The sequence below is a fragment of the Ostrinia nubilalis genome, chromosome Z, assembly GCF_963855985.1.
Source record: "Ostrinia nubilalis chromosome Z, ilOstNubi1.1, whole genome shotgun sequence".
Classification (NCBI taxonomy): domain Eukaryota; kingdom Metazoa; phylum Arthropoda; class Insecta; order Lepidoptera; family Crambidae; genus Ostrinia; species Ostrinia nubilalis.
This window is the reverse complement of record NC_087119.1, coordinates 19,240,480-19,266,587: the sequence shown is the minus strand read 5'-3', so window position 1 is coordinate 19,266,587 and position 26,108 is coordinate 19,240,480. Positions and strand designations below refer to the sequence as shown.

At 35.2% G+C, this 26,108-nt stretch overlaps 1 protein-coding gene across 1 annotated transcript in view; it reads right to left on the bottom strand.

Moving 5' to 3' along the window:
* Nucleotides 1-26,108, bottom strand: part of LOC135086787 (dipeptidase 1-like) — a 229,171-nt gene that overhangs the window by 4,750 nt on the left and 198,313 nt on the right. The window contains exons 10-11 of the mRNA XM_063981579.1: nt 2,081-2,156; nt 899-1,037 (exon numbers count right to left, since the gene is read on the bottom strand). Coding sequence (XP_063837649.1) covers nt 899-1,037; nt 2,081-2,156 — 215 coding nt within the window. The remainder of the gene's footprint in view (nt 1-898; nt 1,038-2,080; nt 2,157-26,108) is intronic.

Genomic DNA, 26,108 nt, shown 5'->3' with positions numbered 1-26,108 from the left:
GACCTCTTTCTCGAAGTTGGACCTACCTAATTGGACTGTTTGTCCCAGGTATACATAATTGTCAACAACTTCGAGTGTAGTGTTTCCAACCTTCAGAGGAGGTATCTAAAATAAGTAAGTATTATTTAGTAGGAAGTCTTCTTTATTTAGAAAAGCAACTAATTACATTTATATCAATGTGATTTGTCTGTTCTTACAAGTTCGGTAATCCTAATATGGGACTAATATTACTTATTATTACTCAAACCCTCTCATGACACGCGGAAGCCTATCGCTCGTGAAATTTAAAATGGAATATATATTTTAACTGCTGGTGGACAGTGGGACACTGGTCGGGAACCCCTGGTTAATGCTTAAACAACAGTTGCAACAACAAAGTTTGCATCGAGATGCCGTAATGATACGCCTCAGGTGATAGAGACTAACGGACCCAATTTAGTTGGAAAACGGAGTATCGGAACTGCATTTGGTTTTGAACCTATATGTGCTTAGCTTGGAGTTCTAATTGTTGTATCAATTACATTATAGAAACTTAAACGAGAGTTAATAATGTTCACTTGGGACTATTAAAGTTTGTTTGCTTGGATAAATTCAGTTGGATAAGCAGTTTTCAATCGACGTTATTCTAGTCCTTTTGCGTTCATCAAATCAGTTTTAATTTTGTCGTAATATGGTAAATAAAATAAGCGTATGCGGAAACCAGGAGAGCCAAATATTAAACACTCAAATCAAGGGCTCTTCCATTGCATATGTTTTGGTGAAATCTGTGGCCGCTCTACGATATGGACAGAAACAATATTAACATTATCAATATTCCATGATATATATACCCAAAGTGACGTTCGAATTACTGATTGAAGAAGAGGTAAAAAACTAATAAAGTACAAAATTGAAATACCTTTTCCACCTGACGCATCACCCGCAGCATGTTAAGTCCAGCCAGGTTCTTCAGCTCTTGTACGCTCCACTGACCGCTTCGCAGCAGTTCGGCGAACAGCTCCGGGTAGCGAGACACGTCTTCCAGTCCACGAGGCACCCTGAGGATTAGTAATAGGTAAGAAACCACAAAAACCAGTACCAGAAAAAACTTGTAGATGATTGTTACTATGCTTGTAGATAATGTAATATTTGATTTCGATTCCCGTCGCAATTGCTTAGTTATATCCCCAAACTATTTACAAGACAAATGTTACATTATCCAGAGGGAACAAATATCAAAATTCAGTATTTCAGTTTCATTTTGTTTCAGAGTTCGTCTAATCTTATGTCTAAGTGTCATTAGCGTAGCTATTTATTTGGTTATGAATGTAAAATAAATCATAGATATCTGAACCCTATTATTGAATCTAACTTAACTGCGACAATTACAATAGTTAAGTTCTAACCAAAATCTCTGTGAACGAAACCGTGAACGATATGTGTACGTTGTTCGCCCTGCGGTTAGTGCACTCTGTTCAATATCAATTCGGTATGCAATGCTTATTACCGGTAATCCTATAAGCCTACCGTTGGATACTTGCAAAGGCATAAGTATAATTAAATGCTTGAAACCATGGTTATGTGCATGTTTCATGTTATAGGTAAAATAACATGTAGCATTTTTACCAATGGGTGCTAGTCTCGTGTGCTTACAAGAGTTACCTTTATATGGATCATGAACTATTTAGAGACTAAGTATATTTTACTCGTACGAGTAATATCGAAGGCCTATGGTATTGTGCCTCTAAATTATTTGCTAACAAGCACACCTATTATTTAGGGTTTGCTATGGCGTTGTACGAAGCAAACAGACTGGTGTTGTATGCTATCAATATTGAAGCTGTGTTCAGTCGATAAATTCAAGATAAATGCGTAAATCTTTAGTCTTTCGGTATATTTTCATTAAAATTAACCCTTAACCCTAATCGAATAAGAGGTTTCAGTGGTCATCAGATTGTAGAGTCAACAGCACATCCGACTATTTTTTGTTACAAAATAGGACTTATTACGACTGCATAGATGCGTTATTATCTTATGAGCAGACAACAGCACGTCAGACTATACATATTACTTTACATACTAATACAAGATATATTATTACCTGTTCACGCCGTCGAAGTCGCCGCCAATGCCGACATAGTCAGCGCCAATCATCCGCTTCACATAGTGGAAATGTTCTGAAAATAATAATTCAAATTATTATCACATTTGCAAAACCCTAGAAGAAGAATACTGAAGATTGAGCTCAGTAGCGTGTATTGCCTGTTTAGCATTACTTTTGTCGCATTGTTTTTTTGTGTGAAATATTCAGAAATTTTAGTTTGTTGGAAACAAATTACCATGCATGGCGTCTTTATGTCACTTTAGAGTTGCTGATAATTCATCATGTACAAGTTGCAATGTTGGTATGGGTTTCATAACGGCGAGTTAAAATTCGTAGAATATAAAGGATTCAGTTAGGTATAGGTATCTATAAATACTTAGGTACAACATTACATAATATTTTACTTTGTATTGTGCACAAAATCGAGAAGGTTGGTATTGTCTTTATTTATATAGAATAGTGTTTTGTTTTGTATTGTGCCCAAATAGCAGTCTTAAAATGGGTTTTCGAAGTATCTAAAATAATAGGCAATTATAAACTGCCTTTCGGGTTAACGCTTTGTTTTCATTGAATTTAATAATGTTCAGTCGGTTTATATCCACTTTAGTTAAGGTGCCCTTGCCATTTGCCTTGGTTTTCATTGAATTTAATAATGTTCAGTCGGTTTATATCCACTTTAGTTAAGGTGCACTTGCCTGCATAACTAGAGGGCGCTTTTGTCGATGCTGGATGTCTCCGATTTTCGCCATGTTATGTTAAGCGGTCGTATGATTTATGACATTTGCAGGAGGTCTGTGATCGTTACTTTAGTATTTATTATTACTTATTATTGTTCATTAACATTTTATTTATTTTATTTTATTCCCGTTTCGTTGACTTATTTATTTATTTATTAGTAAACACACAACACTCAACACGTCACCCACACTAACGCATTGATGGCACGTTCAGGAGCACACACACAACACACCTACACATTCTTCATTTATTAGTATTTTTCTTGATTTTGTCTTTAGCTTAGTGTCTGTAATGTTATTTTATTTTTATTGTTTGTTTATATGTTAGCAGAGCGCCACGCGGGGCCTCGACTGTTGAGCATCCCCTATCCGCTCTTGAATATATAAAAGTTTTAATAAAATAATTAGTTTATGCTTGGCGGACGCGGTTTGGGTCCCAACAGCCGAGGCCTAGGCAAGGGTACTCGCTGAAAATCAGCGTCGGGACATTTACTTATGTCCCGAGTATCGCTGAGCGGGCGCCTTTTTGGCTCGGGATTTTTACTGATCTGGCTGGATTATTTTACTGTTTTTTATTTTTTATTTTTTTTCTTCTTTGTGTACCTTTTTATACTTGTAATTGTCATTTTTTGTCCCGTGCCAAATAAAGATTTTTATTATTATTATGTTTGTACGCTTTGGAGCTCACGGGTCAAAAGTGGCCCGGTCCTTTATAAGGCTTGCGTGGGGATACAGATCCAACACGTAGAGGCCGTTATTATTATTATTATTATTTGAATGTAAATGAACCACTAAGTGTTTAGGTTTAAAAATATTTCAATAAAGAGTGCTATTCTTAGTAGGTACCTAGATTCCTCGTTTTTCTATGTAATAACTGAGGGCAGAAACAAGGTTTCTGTCTGCTGGTCATCATAACCAAATTCGGAACCGTTATACAAAGTGATTTCCATTTATTTGTACCACCTGTGTTCCGATCAAATGTCTATAGTGAAGAACATTTGTGGTCCTCTTGGACATTTCATTAACAAGAGATGTATACGGGCGAAATACTGGGTGGATTTTTTTTCTATCTACATATTATTAATACTTCCCTTCAGGTGGCATAATAAAATTCCACCCTGTGTAGTGTAAAATAACTTTTTGCCGGCAAACTGCAACAAACTCGCCCGCTTGTTCATTTCAGAGCATTCACGCGGGTCGTGTTAAAAATGCACTAAATCGCAGTTAATAGAGATGGCCTTTTTGTTTTCCCTTTCCACGAAACCTAGCTGTGTTGTATTTTCGCTAATCTGTTAACAGTTTTATTTGTAAAACATTTTGTTGAACATGAACATGTTGTTGGTCTATGATGAAAGTTATATACATTGGTCTGCTTAGCTGGTCTGTAATAGGTATTTCATAGAAAAAGAAAAATAGTAAATTAATCTTCCCGATAATATTTCTAAATAAGTAAGATAATGGACACGGTAATACTATCTATACAGTATTCCAACTCGGCCATATTTTTGAAATAAATGTCAACAGCCGCGCGGTACGTCACCGTATGACAACATGCGATAGGGCTGCCTACTTGCAGACCCTATTTTCATTACATCTGCCTACTTTGTATTGTGAATGTATTTTGTGATTGTAATTTTTATTTTATTTTGACAAACAAAATACTTTGTGAATGAAATAGGATAAAAATTGATGTTGTTTTGTGATTAGTAGATTTAATTGAAAAAATATATTTGTGTTAAGATTTGGTAACAAATCTTATAAATTTACGACCGTAAAATGTATGCGTCTCGAGCGTACAAAATGCTTGATTATTATACAGGGTGTTAGGTAAATGGGTTTATAAGCCGACACTAGCCCATGGGCAAGCTTATAAACTATAGAAATGGTATGGTGAAGTCAGAAAATTGATATTATCATTTTAATTTTCATACAAATCTGATTTTATAAATGTTGATTTGTATGAAAATTAAAAAAAATGATGATATCACTGACTTCACCATATCTACCATTTATATGCATAGGTATGTTAATAATGGTCTACTGTCGGCTTATAAACCTATTTACCTAACAACCTGTATAAATAGGTACTTGTAATTATTTTTTATAAAAATAGAGCGCTTACTGTTTAAAAACAACACATCGTCCGTTCATTACTGTGACACATTCGCGACACCCCCGACTTTTGGGGTGTGTAATGTATGATATAACTACATCTCATATAATACTTAGAGGATATAACATCAAATTATATAAAATCGTTTAATATAATAATTATTTACTATAATAAACGAATAATATAATTTTAAAACGAATAATTTTAAGACAAATAACTATTAACTGATATAAAATGGTTTGATATAATGAATATTTTCTATAAAACTTACAATGTATACTATTTAAAACAAATAACATTCAAATCATATAAAAATAAAATGTCGAACAATCAAATGAGATAAAATTCTTTTCCTATAAAACTTAAATCATATAACAATAATAATTTTATGTAAAGTTCATTTGTTATAATAAGCATTGCATGCAGCAAGCAAGCAAGCGAGCAAGCAAGCAAGCTAGCAAGCAAGCTAGCATGCAGGCAAGCAAGCAGGCAAGCAAGCAAGCAAGCAGGCAAGCAAGCAAGCAAGCAAGCAAGCAAGCAAGCAAGCAGGCAAGCAAGCAAGCAAGCAGGCATGCAGGCATGCAGGCATGCAGCATGCAAATTTGACTAAAAACTTGAGACTTCTGTCACGGCTCCGGCACTGCGGGGCTCTGGCGGTCCCTCGCGTGCTAATCGTCGCAGATGGCTTTCGCTCGACACCGCGTCTCGCAGCGCCTCGCTTCCAGCCACCTGCTCCTCAGCCCGCGGGCCGCCTCGCCCCTCCGTGCCTACGCGCTTCTAAATTACACTCTAGGGGTAGGGCAGACAAGACTACGTGGAGTCGGTTTTACGGCGATTCGTTTTTGTCACTAAAGTCATTTATAAGTCAAGCTAAAGAAGAACATACTTAAAGTTATATCTATCAGAAATTATATCAATTAAAGAGTATAACAAATAATATTTATTACAAGTAATGGTTATGTGAAATAATATTTATATTAAACAAAATTACATCAAATGAGTCTTAGATTAAGTAAGGTTTATATCAAATGTCTTTATGCGTTGTGATTGGTATCTGAAATGATATTATTAGAAATGATTTATTATATGAAGTAAACATTATATGTTAAAAAATTATATCAAGTGTTATTATAACATACGTTTATTATACAATATGAACGTTATTGAAATGAATTTATATCATATAAACTTATATAAACTGTCACGCACCCCGACTTTTGCATGTCGAGCGCATACCGAGATTCGAATTTCGAAGAAAGCTCGCGTTTCGCCCGTTTATATGAAGTTACAATACTGTATGATAGTATTACCGTGTAATGGATGTCCATGTGGAAAATTACAACAAAGCTTAGCTGAAATATCAACTAAGTACCAACCATTCATATTATTTAATTTCATTGCTAAGAAGAAGAAACAATAACAATCAAGTAAAATTATTCTACGAATCAGCTCGTTGCAGCGTTTATTTACGGTGAAACCTGTTGTTTTTGTTTAAGCTACCGTGGCGCAGCTTAATTACATATCAGATTAAAATGTCCTCAGCGTTAAGAGCAAAATTCAATAAACCCAAACGAGGTGAATATGGGTATTTCTCATCGCCACGGTTCTCATCGTCACCTTCGTGGCGAATTTTATTTCTAACTTATTTCAACTTTTTGTAATCAAAAATTGTAGCGCTTGATGTGCAGATTGTATTCTCAGTAAATCAGTCAAATAGTGAGTCTCGTTTGGAAGCTTTAACGTTTTGAATTTTTTGATGCCACGAAAGTGATTCTATACTTCACAGCAATATTTTTTTCAAACTTTATTACTGTAAATGACTCTTAAGTGTTTATAAAACATATATTTTGTCTTATTTTCATAGATAAATAGCAATAACATAATATAAATAGGTACCTACTTAAATACAAGATAAAATTTTACCGATAACGTCACCTACTAAGTTACAAGATTCTACGCAATTGGTTTTAAGGGTGACACTGGTGGCATTCTGAAATGCTAAAGAAGCAAAAAACGGATTATCAGTACCTCAATAAAAAAGAACTCTAACTGATTATTAGTCCCTCAACAAAAATAAAATTTTTATTTAGGCCAGAGGGCTTCGTATTTTTGTTGTACAACTTTTAACTCAAACTTCAGATTAAATTTATCTTACAAACATATACACAGTCACATATACAGACATACAGACAGACAACAAAAATACGAGGCCCTTATTTTTTTATTGATGTACTGAACTCTACTTAGGCACCACGTATAATTTATTAGTTATTAAAATATTATTAAAATATGAACACCAGTCACTATATTTTAAAATAAACCAAAGCAAGAAATCACTTTCGTGGCCTAAAATCACCTTCGTGTATAAAACACCACGAAGGTGATGCCACGAAGGTGACGAAAATTTTAGTTTTTTATGAATTATCCTTAAATTTGAATTTAACGGTTCAAGTCGAATACTACAAAAATAAGTCTAACATGTTAAGTTTTCAATGGCAAAGTTTGAATTAAATTGTTTAAATTTTAGAGGTAGAAAATATTGTTCAAGCAAGCGACGGCATGTCTATGGATAATCACAAAAAGTTACGTATTTTTTTCGCGGAGCGACGATCGACCTATCTCACCTCCCGAATGGTCGAAGCGCGACTGACGTTAACCGAATAGAACGCTGTGATTGGTTGCTGGTGTTCGGTTTAACGACAATCTTGTATTATTACTCAAAATTTTAGGTACCTAAAATCGTGTGACCAACGTATTTCGCTTTCTCAATTCAAAATAATTATAAGAAGATATTTTTATGACTATTGTGTGGAAAGTATATTTAATTACGATGATTTTAGTATATGCTACACACAAATTAAATGAAAATTGTGAATGCAGTGACCAAATGTTTCATTGCAACCGAAGGTGTGACACGATGAGAACGCGAAAAATGATCCCGTTTTTTATCGTTTCATGTGATTTTTTCGTATTATTTTTGCTTCTATTACGATAAAATGTATTTTGTATGTAGCTAAATAGATATTTTATCATCTGATTTCAAAGTTATTGTTATAACTTATACCGTTTATGAGCTATTATTGTGTGACCATCAAATTTGAGTGTAAATGAGAAGTACCCATATAATACCTTTTACAGTCAGCACCAAGCGGTTATAATTCTTGTCTATCTTATGCGGTAATACTCGTAGGTGCCAAATTGCTTTGAAATTGTAGTCTAATGTACTGTCGACTGTACGGAAACAGATATTAAAATGTCTCCCTATATAACTTAGTAATCAAGGATCTGTTTATTCACTTTACCAAACAAAGAGGCTCTTTTGTGTATTAATCCTAGCCTAAATTCCATATTTTTCAATTAACTGTAACTTTAGTTGCTTGAAAACCAAAAATAAAGACGAGTTATCAAGAATGTGGCATTATAAGTTTGTATTGCCATACAAAATGTATGTAACAATTGGGTTTTCATAGCTCTCTCAACTGAAGACATACCATTGTTTTGGCAAATTGACGTGGGTTTCATGACGACCTGTGCACTCCTTCATTATATTGTGTTTATCGTAATACACAGAGACCAATGGCAGGCAAATAATTTAATGGACATACCTGATGATAATCAAAATCATTTATGCTCATACATAATCAATACAGACAAACCGTAGCTAATTTATTACTATATTTTACTTTAATTAAATCAAATAAAATGCTATTGAAATAAAGTTCTCTTTCGGTTAACCATTTAATTATGACATCCCATTTATGACGTATTTATCACCTGAATTTAAACATAATTATCATTATTCATTTCCTAGAATTGTGACCAATATTTTAATTGTATGCTTGTAAAGTGAGAGAGATTTAAATAGTGTGGAATTCGCCAGCTTGCTGTGGTCAGTTGATGGACGAAACAAATTTAGGTATTTCAGAAAATAAAAACTATTCCAAATGGTTTTATATTTATTCTGTAATCCAAAAACTCGACTAATGGCATTCACGTTTTATTATACCATATTAAGCATACAATGGAAAATATTTGCTTCGTATATTTTCAAATTTAGCGTGAAATTCCAGCCATTTCAGTTATAAGCGCAGTTCCAATTTGTCTTTTTTATAATATCTTTTATAAAATATTGTTTGGTAGGATTTATAGCCCGTTAGTTACCCATAGTATCTTTTCATGTTACATTTTTGCTTTGTTAGTATGTTTTTATGAGTCATGTTAAGCATATTATTAAAGCCAGTCTGGCGCTCTCTTTGTACTGAATATGTTGTATCTTTTTATTAACTCCGTAATTTGAAAAAATTGAAGCAAATGTTTATGAAATTAGAGGCCGTGCTAGTAATGTGGGTGAGATACCTAACCCTTAAACTGCGGGCACACAGCAGGCGTGAGTTTGACGTGCTGTGTCTGCTGTTTGACAGGCACTGCTCTACTACGTTCATAGAGCTGCTGTATTATCTAGCACTAATATTAAGTTCCCCCAAGCTTCTCCAACCTGTCTGTGCCAGCGTGCCTCTATTAGCCTCTGGTAAATTAGAGGGCCGTGCTCCTACAGTCGAGACAAAATGGATGGTTACTACTATATGTAAAGGTTACTGATTAGTACACGTAAATTATTTGCCATCTATTTGTTCAATCAATTGAGTCAGTTTATTAAAGCATTTGCCTTTAAACTGCCTGAACTCTTAAAATGAAAATTAATGTAACTATGTCATGCCAAAATATGACGAAGAGCTCGCAAACTAATAGGAATTGATTATGCTAATAAACTCCCATCTTAATTCTAAAACTAAATCTTGTCCGTCGTCCCTCCAAGTTCTGGTTGAACAAAACCACTAAGTAGTGGCTGTCAACTATTGTGCCAAACCGAAGTGTGGTGGTGCCCTAACAACACTCGATTGAGCACTTAAACGCTTACGTAACCGAATCAGTTTGAGGTAGAGTTTAAACACCGAATCGGGTTTTCCGTGAAGTTCCGTTATCAGTACAACGTTACCCGATGACTGCCGAATCCTAGCAATCTCCATTAGCTGCGGCTTGCATTGTTAACTGAAGTTAGCGAGCGCTGGTGCAACTTGCCTTGCATATATTCACTAAACTGGGATTTAAGATCCGAACTGCTAACGATTAAACTCAAACTGATCTCTCTTTTGTTGGTGGTATCTTTTTCTACATTATATCTGTTCGTGCGCTTTGTTCTTGTGAACTATCACTTTAGTTAGATTAGAAACCAACCATTCAAAACTAGTAAATATATTTTAGGAAATACATTGTATGTAGGTAGGGTACACGCATATATTTTACCTATATTTTAAACTATTGAAAAACCTAGCATAAAGGACAGCGAACTGCCATTGACCGGAGAAGACTATTTGAGACGCAAGGAATGGCGAACGTATGCGAATGAACACGAGCAACATTTGGCTCGCGAGCAACCGTTTATGATCAGTGACAGACTGTTTTATCTGCAACTTGCATTATTATCCGACTGCGCGACGCAAAGGAGTAGTAATGTGTTTAACAGCCTAGGTATGTAATAATGTTCCTTTGAAGTATTATACATAGAGACAAAACGCCTGGGCCGATTTTTATGATCCGCTCGTCAATCGATTTCTCTTAGTCCGGCGAGTGTCACTAAATACAATTATGACGTTAGTTAAAATTTAAAATGGAGACTACTCCAGCCCCCCTAGACAAAACGCACTTTTTGATCGAATCGAAAATCGAATCCGTCAAAACTCCATACAAAAAAGGGGCTTTTCGACCACTTTTCGACTGGTTTGCGATTATAATTTGCACTTTGTCTAGACCCACTGTAGTCTCCATTTTGAATGGCGTCCACGCCATTATGTGAAGATGAAAAAAAAAGTCAACAAACTATGGCATGTGGGGTATCGTTAGATTCGTCTAAGAGTAGGCGCACACCGTTGATTTTTCGTCGGCCGATAGTTTAGTCGGGCAGTTGATCAGTATGGGCATGTATGGGAGTGCGCACACTACGCCGATTCGATTTGGCCGATTCTTCATACAATTTAAAATCGGGCACAACTATCGGCCAACTAAAAATCAACGGTGTGCGCCTACTCTTAGTAGTTTGAGAGTGACAAAGGGTATATCAAAATTTGAAAATATTAAAACGACCGACTTTTGGCGGCATAATGTCTTAAAAAATATTTCTCAAAACCTATCGAGTGGCGTATAAAGACTTTTCAGCAAAAATTTCATGCATTCAGAGGGCAGCTCAAGATATTCAGCAAAGTTTGACAACAGGAGTCACAAAAACAGAAGTGAGAAACAGACTACGAGCTTGTAGTCTGTTTCTCACTTCTGTTTTGATTAGAAGACGGGGCTCACAGTTTGAGCAGGACTTAAAATAATGTACCTAGATAAAATTAGGTGATACAATTATTATTAAAATACTAAGTTTTTCATTTATTGAGACCCAAGAACAGTTGTTAGTGTGACTTTTTTTTTTATGAAAGTATCTTACTAGACGTTTAATTTCTAATAAAAAAAATTATTATGTAGTGTTTGTTAAACACCTGTACCTTTTTGAATAGCTAATGAATCAAGGAACTAAATTCTGTAATTTGTACACAACATTCCATACATTTTTTTTGGAAATTCTTCGTTTAATTACCTAAAACATATTTTTTTTGCAAAATAATACATGGTTTTTTAGCTTTTACTTGAGTAATGACGATTCTTTCTTGCAAATTTTAATTTAAAATGTCAATCTTATTATTTAGCTATACGAATACAACAAAAAAGGTAACATTATTCCCTATTCTTCATTACAAGGGCACATTTTAACATAAAAACTGGAGATTTTTAAAAAAATACTTAAATCTTGAATAACTTGGAAATGAACAAGTTTCGGACATGGTGTCATATGACTTAAATGACTGCAAATAAGCTCTACTTTAACCCCTTTCAAGGAATGTATCGCTTTACCTGTCACCCTGTATTATTATCTAGTGGCAGGTTCAGCGAAAACTACTCAGCCAATGTAGAGACAATTCATGTGGCTTCCTGAAGACACGGCTTCGTGGAACAAGGCCGTCGCGGGACATATTATTCGCTCCTTAGCGAATACACGTCCGCATTCACAGGCTTAAAGCTTTTTGTTTCTGAGAAAGCGACTTGATATCACAAATGACTTACTTGAATGTGTTCAACCCCCCTAGACAAAACGCACTTTTTGATCGAATCGAAAATCGAATCCGTCAAAACTCCATACAACAAAGGGGCTTTTCGACCACTTTTCGACTGGTTTGCGATTATAATTTGCACTTTGTCTAGACCCACAGATGTGTGTCGGCTTACAATTCAAGTAATTGGAGTCTTCTATTAATTTTAGAACACAAAATTCACGTTAAGTTAACTATACAGCGCTATAAATTCATTAATAGATAATAGAAAATGTTATGTAGGTATTCTCTATGAGTATTTTCATTAATCATCAATATTATGTTATGTAAGTAAGGCATTATCCGTGATATTTGCCTACCAGAGTAAATACGCATAGCCGTTATTGATAATATGAAAGCTGTGTTCATCAATTACAATAGCTCTCTAATACGGAATTTGGAGGAAATTATTATTAGTACCGGTGAAGTCCAATACAATTTCATGTTGCTGTATGTGATGCAATGCGTTAATAATATTGGTGTACCTATGCCGATATACTTCTTATTCTACTTAAATTAAATATTAAAGTTTGTAAAAAAATAAGCATGAATAGAAGGATGTTTACGCTTTCACGTAAAAACTACGGAATGGATTTTGATGACTGTTTTACATTAGAATTATTTAGAATAACATATACTCGTAGGTTAAAACTAATTAACGGTATTATGAATTCACGGGAGAAAAAGCTTGTATTTTATGAATGCTACTTTAATCATTGACGAATATCGACTCCATCACTTTTTGGTTACACGCACGTCACGGTGTTGGAATGGCATGCTTTAGCGAGCACATGAATTCGCATCGCGCTTTGGCCAGCAAATCTCATTTGGAGCTGATGAAAAGCGGCTTGACAGCGACAAGCGTTTTGTGTGAGGTGTGGAGTGGCCACTTGTGACAGATCAGTGCATCTAATTTCCGAAACCATATTGAATGAACTAGGCTTGGGGTCGTCAACCTTTTGAACTGGAAAAGTCAAAGTAACAATTTTCATAATGCGCTAATTTTATATGTAGTCATTCGTTATTGCCATTTTTAGGGTTCCGTACCTCAAAAGGAAAAAACGGAACCCTTATAGGATCACTTTGTTGTCCGTCTGTCTGTCTGTCAAGACCCTTTATCTCAAGAATGCGTGGACGTATCAAGCTGAAATTCACATGAAATACTCAGGTCTATTGTCCCTTTAAGCTGTGAAAATATCAAACTTCTAAGCCAAGCCAATCAAAAGATACAGCCGATTATGTCGATATTTTCAACAAATTTTCGACACTCGCAAAGGAATCAAAACCTACAGGATACTTCCCGTAAACTCAGAATCTTGAAATTTGGCATGAAGCATTGTCATATAATGCAAATATAGGAAAAATTGCGAAAATCACATTTTTTTAGTTATATAATATAATAAAAATATTTTAATAAAATGAAACTTACTACCTTATTTCTCACGAACGAATAAAGGTATCAAATTGAAATTTATACCAAATACCTAAGTTTATTGTCCCTTTAAGCAGTGAAAAAATCAAACTTCTAAGTTAACGCGATCAAAAGATACAGCAGTTTATACCGACACCTTAGGCGAATTTCCGTCACACGTTATGGAATCAAAACCTACAAGGTACTTCCCGTGAACTCAGAATCTTGAAATTCGGCACGAAGCAACGTTATACAGGGTGGTATTTTGTAATGCCACCTGGAAGGAAAGTACTTTTAATATTGTAGATATAATTTTTTCCTCAAAGAAAACATTCCCTTATTTTTGAAAAGAAATAGAACTGCATTCAAAGAATTCCAAAAATTTGCTTTACACACCCGGGATTCGAACCAACTAAAATCTGTTAAAAATTACACCCTGTATTTTTATTGCATCGATCGTTAGGGTTAAGTATAAGGATGAAATGTCTCCAACAAACTTGATTAATCAAATGAAAGGAAAACCATGAAATCTTAAATTATTTTTATTATGTACAGGAAATTGTATGGTATGTTAGAGAATTTTTAAAAATTTTCGAAAATCTTTGAATGCATTTCTCTTTCTTTTCAAAAATAAAGGAAAGTATTCTTTCAGAAAAAAAATCTATCTACAGTATTAAGAGTAGTTTCCCTCCAGGTGGCATTACAAAATTCCACCCTGTATAGTACAGATAAAGGGAAAATTGCCAAAATGATAAATTTGAAGTTACATAAAATATTAAAATATTATTTTTGCTTACATGACATAAAATATTTTTTTATTAATTATAAACTTACTACCTACCCTTTTTCACATGAACGCGTAGAGATATTAAAGTTGAAATTCATATCAAACACTTCTTAAATCTAATTGCCTCTAAACTGTGAAAAATTCTAAATCAACGCAAAAATTCAAAACGCTGAGGTAGGTCTAGGTACCTACCTATAATCATACCGCATATTTTGAAATTCGCCACTACTCGCAACGGAATCAAAACTTAAAGACTACTACGATATCTAGTAAGTAATTTGATTTAATACGTCATAAATTGTAAATCGCTACGTTTGCACGGCGGAACCCTCGGTGTGCGAGTCCGACTCGAACTTGGCCGGTTTTTTATATTACGACCAGCGTGGTCTTGGTGGAAAATTGTTTATTTTGTAAGGCTTTTGATAAAAGTAAAATGAAGAGTCGCAACTTCGAAAGATATTTTGTGACTCATGAGCCACTGGTTGCCGACCCCTGGCTTATGGCACAATCTCTCTGCTATGTCGCTTAGTGAATGACTTGTCAATAGGGTTTACACACGAGTAACCTATTAGTGTAGAACACATCAACTCGTCAATACCGAGGTATAAACCTGTTACCTATACCACGTGTTCATATCGTTGAACAAATACACTTTTTACGAAGTAAATAAAACAGCAATATTTTTGAAATAACAAATATTTAACGAGTGAAAATAACAAACTTGTATACATGTCAGACCTACCATCACCTAAAATGGATATAATTTTTTGGCTTTTCAATATCGAGTGTACAGTAGTATTGTGTATTTAATGGGAATATTTGACTTAAAATATTGTAGGTCAAATCAAACAAGAAAAGAACTGTCGAATCTGAAAAAGTGCGTCAAAAGATGGAACCCGGCGATAAATCATATCTACTTGGTAGTGCTTCCGCTATGTCGAGCGCAAAGCAAACGGTGCTCCTAACACACTTTCTGGAAGAATTCAGCGAGCGTTTACACTGTATACGATGGCAAGACAGTTTTAGGACGAAGTAGTCCTAGTATGTTGCTGGGATTTTATGGAGTAACAAGATTTTAAAGTAACTTCGGTCGTTGTTGAACTCAGTCTCAGTCTAAAAACACTGGTCACACTTACTGTTAAAAGTATTGAAAAATCTTTTGTATGTCGTTTAATATCTGTTTATTTAAATAAAATATTATTACCTTTTATTTGACACTCACGCTTAGCGCCTGTGATATGAATGCGCTGTAAGATTTGGCTCTTTATAAGATTTTGTAGGATTTACGAAGTGCTTGAATTCAAATTCGAATAGGTATGAATTTTCTCCAATCATAGAGGGATTCATAAACGATTCGTGCGATTTGAGATGTGAAGTTGGAATTCAAACGTTTCAAAAAATACGTATCTAATTTTCCAAATTGCCTCAATCGAGACTTGGCACGTTTTTCAGGATTATTTTAGTTAGGTTATGCATTGCTGTAAAAAATGTATTCCTTACTTACTTTGCTTTTTGACTTCACATACATATGTATATAATTAGACTTATGGTCCATCCATCTTTATTTCTGGCCACTACCCAATAAAGGAAAGCGCAACGAATTTCTTTTTTGACAGCAGTTGGGACTTTACGATAGACATTAAAAATTAAAGTTAATTGAGAATATAGGTAGGAGCGGCTTGCCACATTCACTTGTTTTGTGTCTGACAAAACAAATGAATTTCCTAAAGAATTGTTACTTCATAAGAGTGACTGCAATAACAATATCAATAAAGCTGCATGCACTTAAACTACCTATTGATATACTTGTGGTGTGTGTTTAACTGGCAGAACGCTTTGCAATAGTGCGGGATGCGGATGCGGGATCATTTGCATGCGCTAAGCGTCCCGGCAACGTGCCAGCGATTACTGAAGACGGTCTGAGAACAAACCTTTCAAAATGCCAACTATTTAAAACTCTCACCTCATTGAGGGTAACTGAATAAGCTGCCAACGTTTATCTGCTTATTCAGATAAATAGATAAATACTAATTGTGGTGTGGATTGCGGTTGCATGCTTTACATCACGATGGCACGCAATTATTTGAAGTATTTAATTGAAATAGACCACAATTCAAAAGCATTCACAGTGCATTCGTCTATGTTAATTCATTTTAGCGAAAGATACAAGCATTTATGGGCTTTTTAGAGTATCTCAAATATGTTAAGTAGGTTGGTATTTTGTTATACATATAAAAGGCACTGTAGGCGACAGCAAGACGTGGTGGTGAGTGACATACCATAGTACCACATTATGTTCGCGAGCATAAGTTCTGTTAGATTTAGAGATTGTGTCATTCTTAGGCGAACCGACCACTATTTTCTCGAAAATTAATATGATAAGAAGGCAAGCCCGATTATTTCAGTCAATAATTATAACAGTAATAATTTAAATTTGAATCTGATCATTGGTTTGGTTGGTTCATTGGTTTAGGTCTGAAAGCGTGATAGACAGACAGAGTTATTTCAATATGTATTAAGTAGGGATGGATGCAATATCAGTTTCAGAGCCAAGATCGATGAAATTATAATAAACAAAGTTAATGAACCTGTTGTTTATGATCAGGAATATTTAGCGTTCTAATTTAAAACTAGTGGTGCAAAAAATGCAGCTTTCGCGTAATAAAACCCGGAGTAAAATGCTTTCGAGCATTAACTAGGACAACACAAGGGTTTCAATAGTCTGGTGGTATTATCCAGTATTTTTTGTTATTAAAGGATTACCTAACCACTTGAGCGTAATAACTAGTGCATTATTCATTAAAGCAGTACCTCAAAAGCTTTTTCATCAGGACGTTGCGTTGCATTGTAATGCCACATTTGCCATAACGTATTCAAATCTTCTGATGATCATTCATCGAGTTATTAGTCTCCACTTTAGTTGGGGCGAAGCCTTATGTTCGCATATTAGCTCTTTAGCCGCCTTTTAGGATATCCTCGGTAAGGGGGGTGGTCTTTAATAACTCTATCGAAATCACACGGCTCACGTATTAACACATTTAGAGTCACTAAATTCAGAATATTAATTACGATTATTTGAGGTAACGTAATGCAGGTGGCTTTAGCAACTTTACTATCATTATATTTGACGTCATAATACCATTACAAGACGTTTTACCAGTCGCGTAACTTTCCTGCAATTACATATGCATCCTATGTGTTAGTTTCTCGCCTGTAACTGTAGATTGAATTGTTGGTGTTTACCCAACAGCATCCGAAGCAGTTATGCGGGATGCGCCGGCGGAATCCGCCCCGTCTCTTAGCGACGAGCATTTGCATACGCTAAAAACCGACTCCAAAAAACCTACACTAAAAAGTAGAAAAATAATTACTAATTTCCTACTTATTTATTAGGACGAATTAATATTTATGTAGGTATACCATGATTGATACTTCTGGAGTCGGTGCCAAGATTATGAAACACGTAAAGTTTGCCTGCACCGACTCCAAAAGTATCAATCATGGTTATAAAATTTTACTTTTATAAAATTTTACTTATTTCTTGCTTTTTAGTTAACTAATTATTACCTTGATGTTACCACTGAAGGTAGGCAGTACATTGACACCATATTCTTCATGTCTAGTGTAAATAATATTCCATACAAAATACAGGTTACCATATAGGAAACCTCAAAGACCTTAAACCGTCAGCCCACCTTAAAAACATGAAAGAATACAACTGTTGGTCTATTTGTACTTATAATATTTAAAGAATTATCCTCCAACTCCTAAGCATTAAGGAGTTGTACCTACCATGACCAATTCATCATGATGAGATTATGAATATCTGATGTAAACACTTGAATAACTTTAGAAACTATACTTATCTATGAAATTAAAAGAATTATCCTCCAACTCCTAAGCATTAAGGAGTTTTACCTTCTATCATCAGCTCATCAATATGAGATGATGATTTCCAGGAGCAAATACTTGAATAACTTAAGAAAAAGTTTGAAAAACGATATACGTGCCTATAAAATTTGAGGGTTGCCCTCGATTTCCCTAGGATCCCATCATCAGATCCTGACTTGGTGACAATGGGACCACCTCAGAAGTGTACCCTATCGAACAAAAAAAGAATTTTAAAAATCGGTCCACAATTGACGGAGTAATCGGTGAACATACATAGAAACAAAAAAAAATACATACAGTCGAACATATAACCTCCTCCTTTTTTGAAGTCGGTTAAAAAGGCTGCCAAAGACTCAAGATTGTTTCGAATTAAGCATGCAACTAATCGAGCTGACTATCTCGACGTTAATCGATGTTGTGACCTGGATGCATGCAAACGACCGTTTTGTGTGCAGTCTTCTTTTATTAATGCATCCGTCATTAAATGAAAACCTTGATATTTTAGTCCAGTCATTATAGTAAGTTCACCTCGGAATTCGAGATACCCAGCTGTAAGTCTGTAAATACGTGTATATTGACACCCTAAAAGTTGTCTCAAAACCTACATATGGTAGGGTGTAAGCAACTTTCAAGGTCAACGGTCACAAAAATCGGTTTTTTGCGCTTTTTTTAGAAATATCTCATTTCCTGTGGGTTTTTTGCTATTTGTATTTATTATCAATATTGTAGAATACTAAATTCTCTACAAATTTTGTTTAAAAACTTTTTTTATACGGTGAACCGTTTTCGAGATAGAGGGCGGAGAGCGCGCGGTCACTGCATCACTTCAGGTCTACTTAAGCGGTTTAGATTTTTCATACAAAAGGATTTTCCCGCTAATTCCTGTGGGAATTTCGGGAATTCCTTGTTGTAACTAAGCTTTGAGTTTACTAAGGTAGGTACCTACATGCCAAATTTCAAGCGTCTAACTTCCGTTAAGCGTTTAGATTTTTCATACAAAAGGATTTTCCCGCTAATTCCTGTTCCCGTGGGAATTCCTAAGTATACTATAACCTGCCCAGGTGTATGAAGAATAATTGTACCAAGTTTCGTTAAAATCCGTCGAGTAGTTTTTGTTTCTATAAGGATCATACAGACGGACAGAATTCTATACATGAAATATATTTTCATAATAACTATCAGGGGGTGATTAGTGATCGATACTGATGCCAAAAATGCAATCAGTAAAATTTTTGTCTGTCTGTCTGTCCGTCTGTATGTTCCTTATAGAAACAAAAACTACTCGACGGATTTTAACGAAACTTGGTACAATTATTCTTCATACACCTGGGCAGGTTATAGTTTACTTAGGAATTCCCACGGGAACAGGAATTAGCGGGAAAATCCTTTTGTATGAAAAATCTAAACGCTTAACGGAAGTTAGACGCTTGAAATTTGGCATGTAGGTACCTTAGTAAACTTAAAGCTTATTTACAACAAGTAATTACCGAAATTCCCACGGGAATTAGCGGGAAAATCCTTTTGTATGAAAAACCTAAACCGCTTAAGTTGACCTGAAGTGATGCAGTGACCGCGCGCTCTCCGCCCTCTATCTCGAAAACGGTTCACCGTATAAAAAAAGTTTTTAAACAAAATTTGTAGAGAATTTAGTATTCTACAATATTGATAATAAATACAAATAGCAAAAAACCCATAGGAAATGAGATATTTCCAAAAAAAGCGCAAAAAACCGATTTTTGTGACCTTTGACCTTAAAATTTAGTAGTTGCTTACACCCTACCATATGTAGGTTTTGAGACAACTTTTAGGGTGTCAATATACAAGTATTTACAGACTTACAGCTGGGTATCTCTAATTCCGAGATTCTTACCTAATTTAAGCTTAAATGACTGGACTATTTGTTGAATTCGGTTAAAAGGAAAATGTCAAGTATGTAATTAATGTATTTATTGACTTTCCCCAGACTATTCACGTAGCAAGTTGTAGTGCCAAGGATAAAGATTTTCATCAAATAAATGACTAATAAATTCAATTTTGAAAGACTTCTAAGGACTGTTTGAATTGTAATTTCAATATGTTATAAGAAATAGTGTATGTGAATTGTATTGCTACTCAAACAAGTAAATTGCTTTCAGACTTTTTTAAGGATTTCAAAATTTTCAACTGCTAACAATAGCAATAAAAATAACAGTTTGTATGTTTATTACGAATAAAAATTATACAGTGAAAAAAAATGTGACAAAATGAAGTTCACGCGAAGCCGCAGGCAAAAGCTGTGTGAATATTTCAGCCGCAGCTTATGTGACAGGCCCCGTAACTTGGGGTTTATTGCATTTGTGGCGTTCTGTATCTTGTTGTTGTATTTATTAATATTAAATCTCGCTTTGCAGTGAAGCAAGTTGATAATAAAGTTTGGAGTTCGCGGACTGTTGATTAATTTCGTAGGTCGCTTGGGACTCACAACATGTTGCCTTAAGACATCAAACGAAGCTGCAGATTCTGTAGCCGGAACCATTTATTTTCTAGTAATACAAGTAATGGTAATGTAACTTAATAGGTAATCACTTTTTGTTCACTACGAGAATTAATATCCAGTACATTAAAAGATTTTTGTTTAAAGTAATTACTTACTTACCAATCTAAAATATAAGTTTAATTTGGGCCCGTATTACTAAAAACATTTTCCAATAACAAACATAAGTAATATCTGTCCTGTGATTGGTGTGGGTAAAAAATTGTTTTAATCAAGGGCTGGAATCTATAATCTGCCTGGTAATTTGGTTGTTTATTAAAAGAATACTGATAATTTAAATAATATAGTTAGTGTCATTTAAAATAATAACATTTTAAATCGGTCTTTAAAATATAATGGGTAAAGGCGTTCAAATTGTACAGTGTACTACACCCCATACCAGTTGAATCGGAATAAAGGGGTAGCCCAAGGCCGTAATCCGATGCTGGTATGATGTGTGCTCACCGTGAAGACTTGCAGTGCAAACACCGGGCCCCAAACAAAGGGCTTATTTCACGCTATAATAGAAACTAGGGAATGGAAGTTTGCACACCTGCGCTATTTTGTACCATGGTTTGGTTGAACGCGCTAATTTTAGGATCAACAGGGTCGATATGAAAAAATATTTTGTGTTGGATAGTCCATTTATTGAGGAAAGCTTTAAGCCTATATAACATCACGCCACGATCAATAAGAGTGGAGCATCAATGAAAAATGTTACAAAAATGTGGAAAATTTTTGAATATCGTCAAATTAGAGGTTAGCGGCCACTTGAATATTATGAGCCTCAGCCAGTCTACTTAAGAGCCCTTCTCAGATAATTTTAGAAGCAACTGCTTATATCTTCATTTATATTTTACATCACGAAAGCAATGACAATTTACTAAGAAACAGGGCATTAATATATCTAGTTTACTATCGTAAATATTTTATTAACAACATTATTTAGCTCTATTTCACAGCCATTACTTGCCTTTGTATAATAAATCTAGTCTTGGCTTCTAAATAAAAAAATCAAAAACTGATCATTAAAAATTATTTAATTCCTACATTACCGGTAAGTCCTGCCTACAATATAAACCACAACAAATAACCTCATTAGCATTAAATCCTAAGGTTAAATAAGCAATTTATAATTAATTTATTCTTTGAATTGATCATATTCAGCATTGACCGCAATGTAACATTTAGATTTGGTAAAGTTATTTGAACTATTCGGTTTACGTTCCAACCGCATTATTATAACCAGCAAATATTCGTTAAATTCAAACCATGACGTGTGGTATGGTACACACATTGCTAGCTTTACCACTTACCATCGCATTTTACCGGCTGGTGCTAAGAAGATGTGGAAGAAACAGGCACATTACTGAGTATGTTTGTCCAAAGAGTTTTTATTTATTTAAGAGATGAAGCCCTCCTGTAAAACGATATTATACCTACATTCAAAATTAAATAATGTTTCTGTCCTGACTTCGGAAACCGAAATACTAATATTTGAATTTGAATATCCCGGCCGAATACTGAAACGCCATTTAAATATTTGACGGCTTCTCAAATAGTTAAGCAGCTCCTAAACTTACATTTCGCATACTCAAAACAATATCTGAGCAGTTCTCAATTTTTAAGCACCTCTCAAATTAAGTTGTACTCAAACGCCTCTCAAATGCATTTTCGAATACTGAAACGCCATTCAACGCTAAGCATTACTCAAACAACTGTCAAATCGTCTTAAGCAGCTGTTAAGTTTGAGAGTGCTTGCGCGGTATCTTAAATCCTATTCTTATACCTAAATCGACCTAAATAGTGGTAAATAATGTGTGTCGTCGTTATCATTTCTTTCGAGCCTCGAGGAAATACCTAGATCTAATCGCAGGAACGCAATAAGGCTGAACGCTATTGAAAAATATTATTATAATGACATGCAATTCCGAGCGAGGTTCCGCGTCTCTAAAGAAACGGTGTTGTTTCTGGATTCATAATTTGGAAGCTCTTTGAAACCCCTCACCAAACGACATACAACCAGTGGACCAAATACTTATTATAACCCTACTGTTCTACGCAACGGGAAGTTATGAACGTGTACTACTAGGTGATATCTTCCACAAGTTCCACATCTAACAGCCAACTGTGCATCGTATAGTGCACGAAGTAACAACCAAAATAGCTACTATGAAATTATCGCTTTACATAAACATGCCTATTTTTGAGGAATAAGGGGACATTGCATATAGTCCAGTAGAATTAGCTTTTAAATCGGAAATAATTCCTACAAAAGATTTTATTGTTTTAATGGCTTCATTGGTTGCCCATTAAGTCTCTCCTAAGTTTTCGACTTCGACGGAGTTGTGCTTAAGTGGTGGGGGCCCCCGAAAGAGGCATTTTTTCGGTTTTCCGGTTATACCGCGTAAAGGACTTACCCTATCAAAAAGTGGTCTTGATGACGGTTGAAGGGCACTTAATCCTGCATTGAATAAGACCAAATTCATATGTTTTGGACAAACCGTTCTCGCGCTAAAGTTCGGCAAAGTAGAAAATATACGTATAATTAATGACCCTCTCCACGTCCAATGGTTTGTTACCCACAGGCTTCCAAGTCTTGAAAAGGGCCACCTCAACCAGTGTAACCCTATCAAGGCTTACGAGCTTGATGCGCCTATCCTTGTTCGTCCCAGCCGTTCCTTAACTGCGGTTGCTGCACCTCTTCCTGGCACTCACCTGAACGACTCTGTGTTACCTAATGTGGGTGCCCCTCTTCCTTGTATCCTCCTGCATGACTACGTTGCCTAGCCGTATGCCTGGTCTAAGGTTCGACGCCAAAAATCAACAACAACAAGTTCATATTAAAACGCTGAAGAGATTTTTGTTTGTTTGTTTGAACGCGCTAATCTTAAGAATTACTAGTTTGATTGAAATCATTATTTTTGTGTTGAATAGCTCATACATTGAGGAAGGCTATAGGATATATACAATCACTCTACAACTAATAGAGGCGAAGCAGTAAAGAAAAATGTTGCAAGCACGGGAAATAGTATTTAAACTATTTTCACTCGTACGAAGTTGATTTTATGGCGTCGAACCTTGGACCAGGCATATGGCTAAGCAATGAAATCGTACAGGAGGGTACAAGGAAGAGGGGCAGCCACATTAGGTAACACAGAGTCGTTCAGGAGAGTGCCAGGAAGAGGTGCAGCAACCGCAGTTAAGGAACGGCTGGGACGAACAAGGATAAGCGAATCAAACTCGTGAGCCTTGTTAGGGTTACACTGGTTAAGGCGACCCTTTACAAGGCTTGGAAGCATGTGGGTATTAAGCCATTGGACGTGGAGAGGGTCATTAATTATACGTATATTTTCTACTTTGCCGAACTTTAGCGCGAGAACGGTTTGTCCAAAACATATGAATTTGGTCTTATTCAATGCAGGATTAAGTGCCCTTTAACCGACAAGAAGACCACTTTTCGATAGGGTAAGTCCTTTACGCGGTATAACCGGAAAACCGAAAAAACGCCCCTTTCGGGGGCCCCCACCACTTAAGCACAACTCCGTCGAAGTCGAAAACTTAGGAGAGTCTTAATGGGCAACCAATGAAGCCATTAAAGCAAAAAAATCTTTTGTAGGAATTATTTCCGATTTAATCAATTTTTGTGTTTAATTCTACTGGCCTAATAGACTAAGAGCTACTGAACGCCAGACCTACGTTATTTTATAAAGGCTGAAAGTTTGTCAGCACATGCTCCCAACATAGCTAAGAACCATGGCCAAACATGAAGTTTGGGTCATGGTGGCTTTGGCAGACAGACGGTACTAAAGGTGTGTAAAATACCAACTTAATTACGTCAAAGTATAAAGGCTGATTTTTTGATATTTCCTTCAAAATGTTATTATAAATGACGTCATTAATTGACAGACACCTACCATGGTGGCAGTCCTTAGCCAGACACCTTAAAGTTCATGAAAATATAGTCCTACTTACGTCATACTATAAAAGCTGATATTTACATAAAATATTTGAACTATCATTTGATGAAGTTTTCTCATCAGCCAGACACTTCTGATGGTTCCTTCGCCTTGCCAGACAGCTTTTATGGTGGCTGAAAGTGCGAACGCGAGGCACTATAAATATTGTTTTTTGTACTTTTTCTTATGTTACTCAAGTATTTGAGTATGTAAATCATCATCTCATGTTGATGAGCTGATGATGGAAGGTAAGTACAACTCCTTCAGGCTTAGGAGTTGGAGGACAATTCCTTAACCAGTATATAGGGTGATTGCTACAGTTATTGGCCCTTTATTAAGAGCGTTGTGTAAGTTAACTTGTGTAAAATGTAACAAAAACTCAACTTTTCTTTACTTTTTATATTTTATTATGAGAAAACAATATTGCTGCTATTTAAGCTAGTACCTATTTGGTGTTATACGATAAGAATTTCAATAATAATTTTAAAAATATCAGAGATCACATTAAATTTAGCTATTGGCCCCAAAAACACAGTAATTGGCTCCTAGAAGTACAGTTATTAGCCACCGAAAAAAACCCATAAAAATCACTGAAACTTCACGCTTTGTAATCCTAACTCATTTTGTCTTTCCTTAAGATTAGCTAAGAATTCGTCATCAGTATCACTCTTATCGATTTCTTCATCTATCTCATCATCGTCAGTACATTCAGTAACATTGTAACAATTGTGACAAAGATAACTGTCTCCTTCTTCTTCAGGAATATGCTGTTGCACAAGATTTATGAAAGACACGGTGACATTCAGAGCATACTAAAAGTCTATTTTTTATAAGCTTTTTGCAAATATTACAGATTTGATTGGATACAGATACATTATTCTTACTTTTTTTATTTTAGCAGTTTTCTTTTCTTCAGCTTTCCGTTTTCTGTCCTCTCTTTTTTGTGCTCTTTCAATTTTCCGTTCCCTTTTTTCTTTCTCGAGGATTTCTTTTTCTTAAGCTTTTTCTTCCAGAATCCTCTGATATACAGGTTCAGGTTCATCTGTAACTTCCGCTTCCAATCCATTTTGCTTATAATAAATAGTCCCACAAACGATAGAGAATAAAAAAAAATAATTGTTTTGCATTTCAGGTATTATTTGTTTTATTTTTTTAACTGATTAAGTGTTTCTGTTCCAACTACTTATACCAACCTTAGTATACTGTGTTACCTACGGCATCTTGTAACAATCTAGGTAAAGTAAATCAATAAAAATAGTTATTGGCCGTGCATAAGTGTCAGTAATTGGCCCCCCGGCTAATTACTGATCCTAATAGGTTAGGACGTTAGTATTTTAATAGCAAATATTTAAGGGTAAAATTAACTTAATCTTGAATAAAAATACAATAAAAGTAAAATTTAATTATTGGCCACCCATGGCCAAT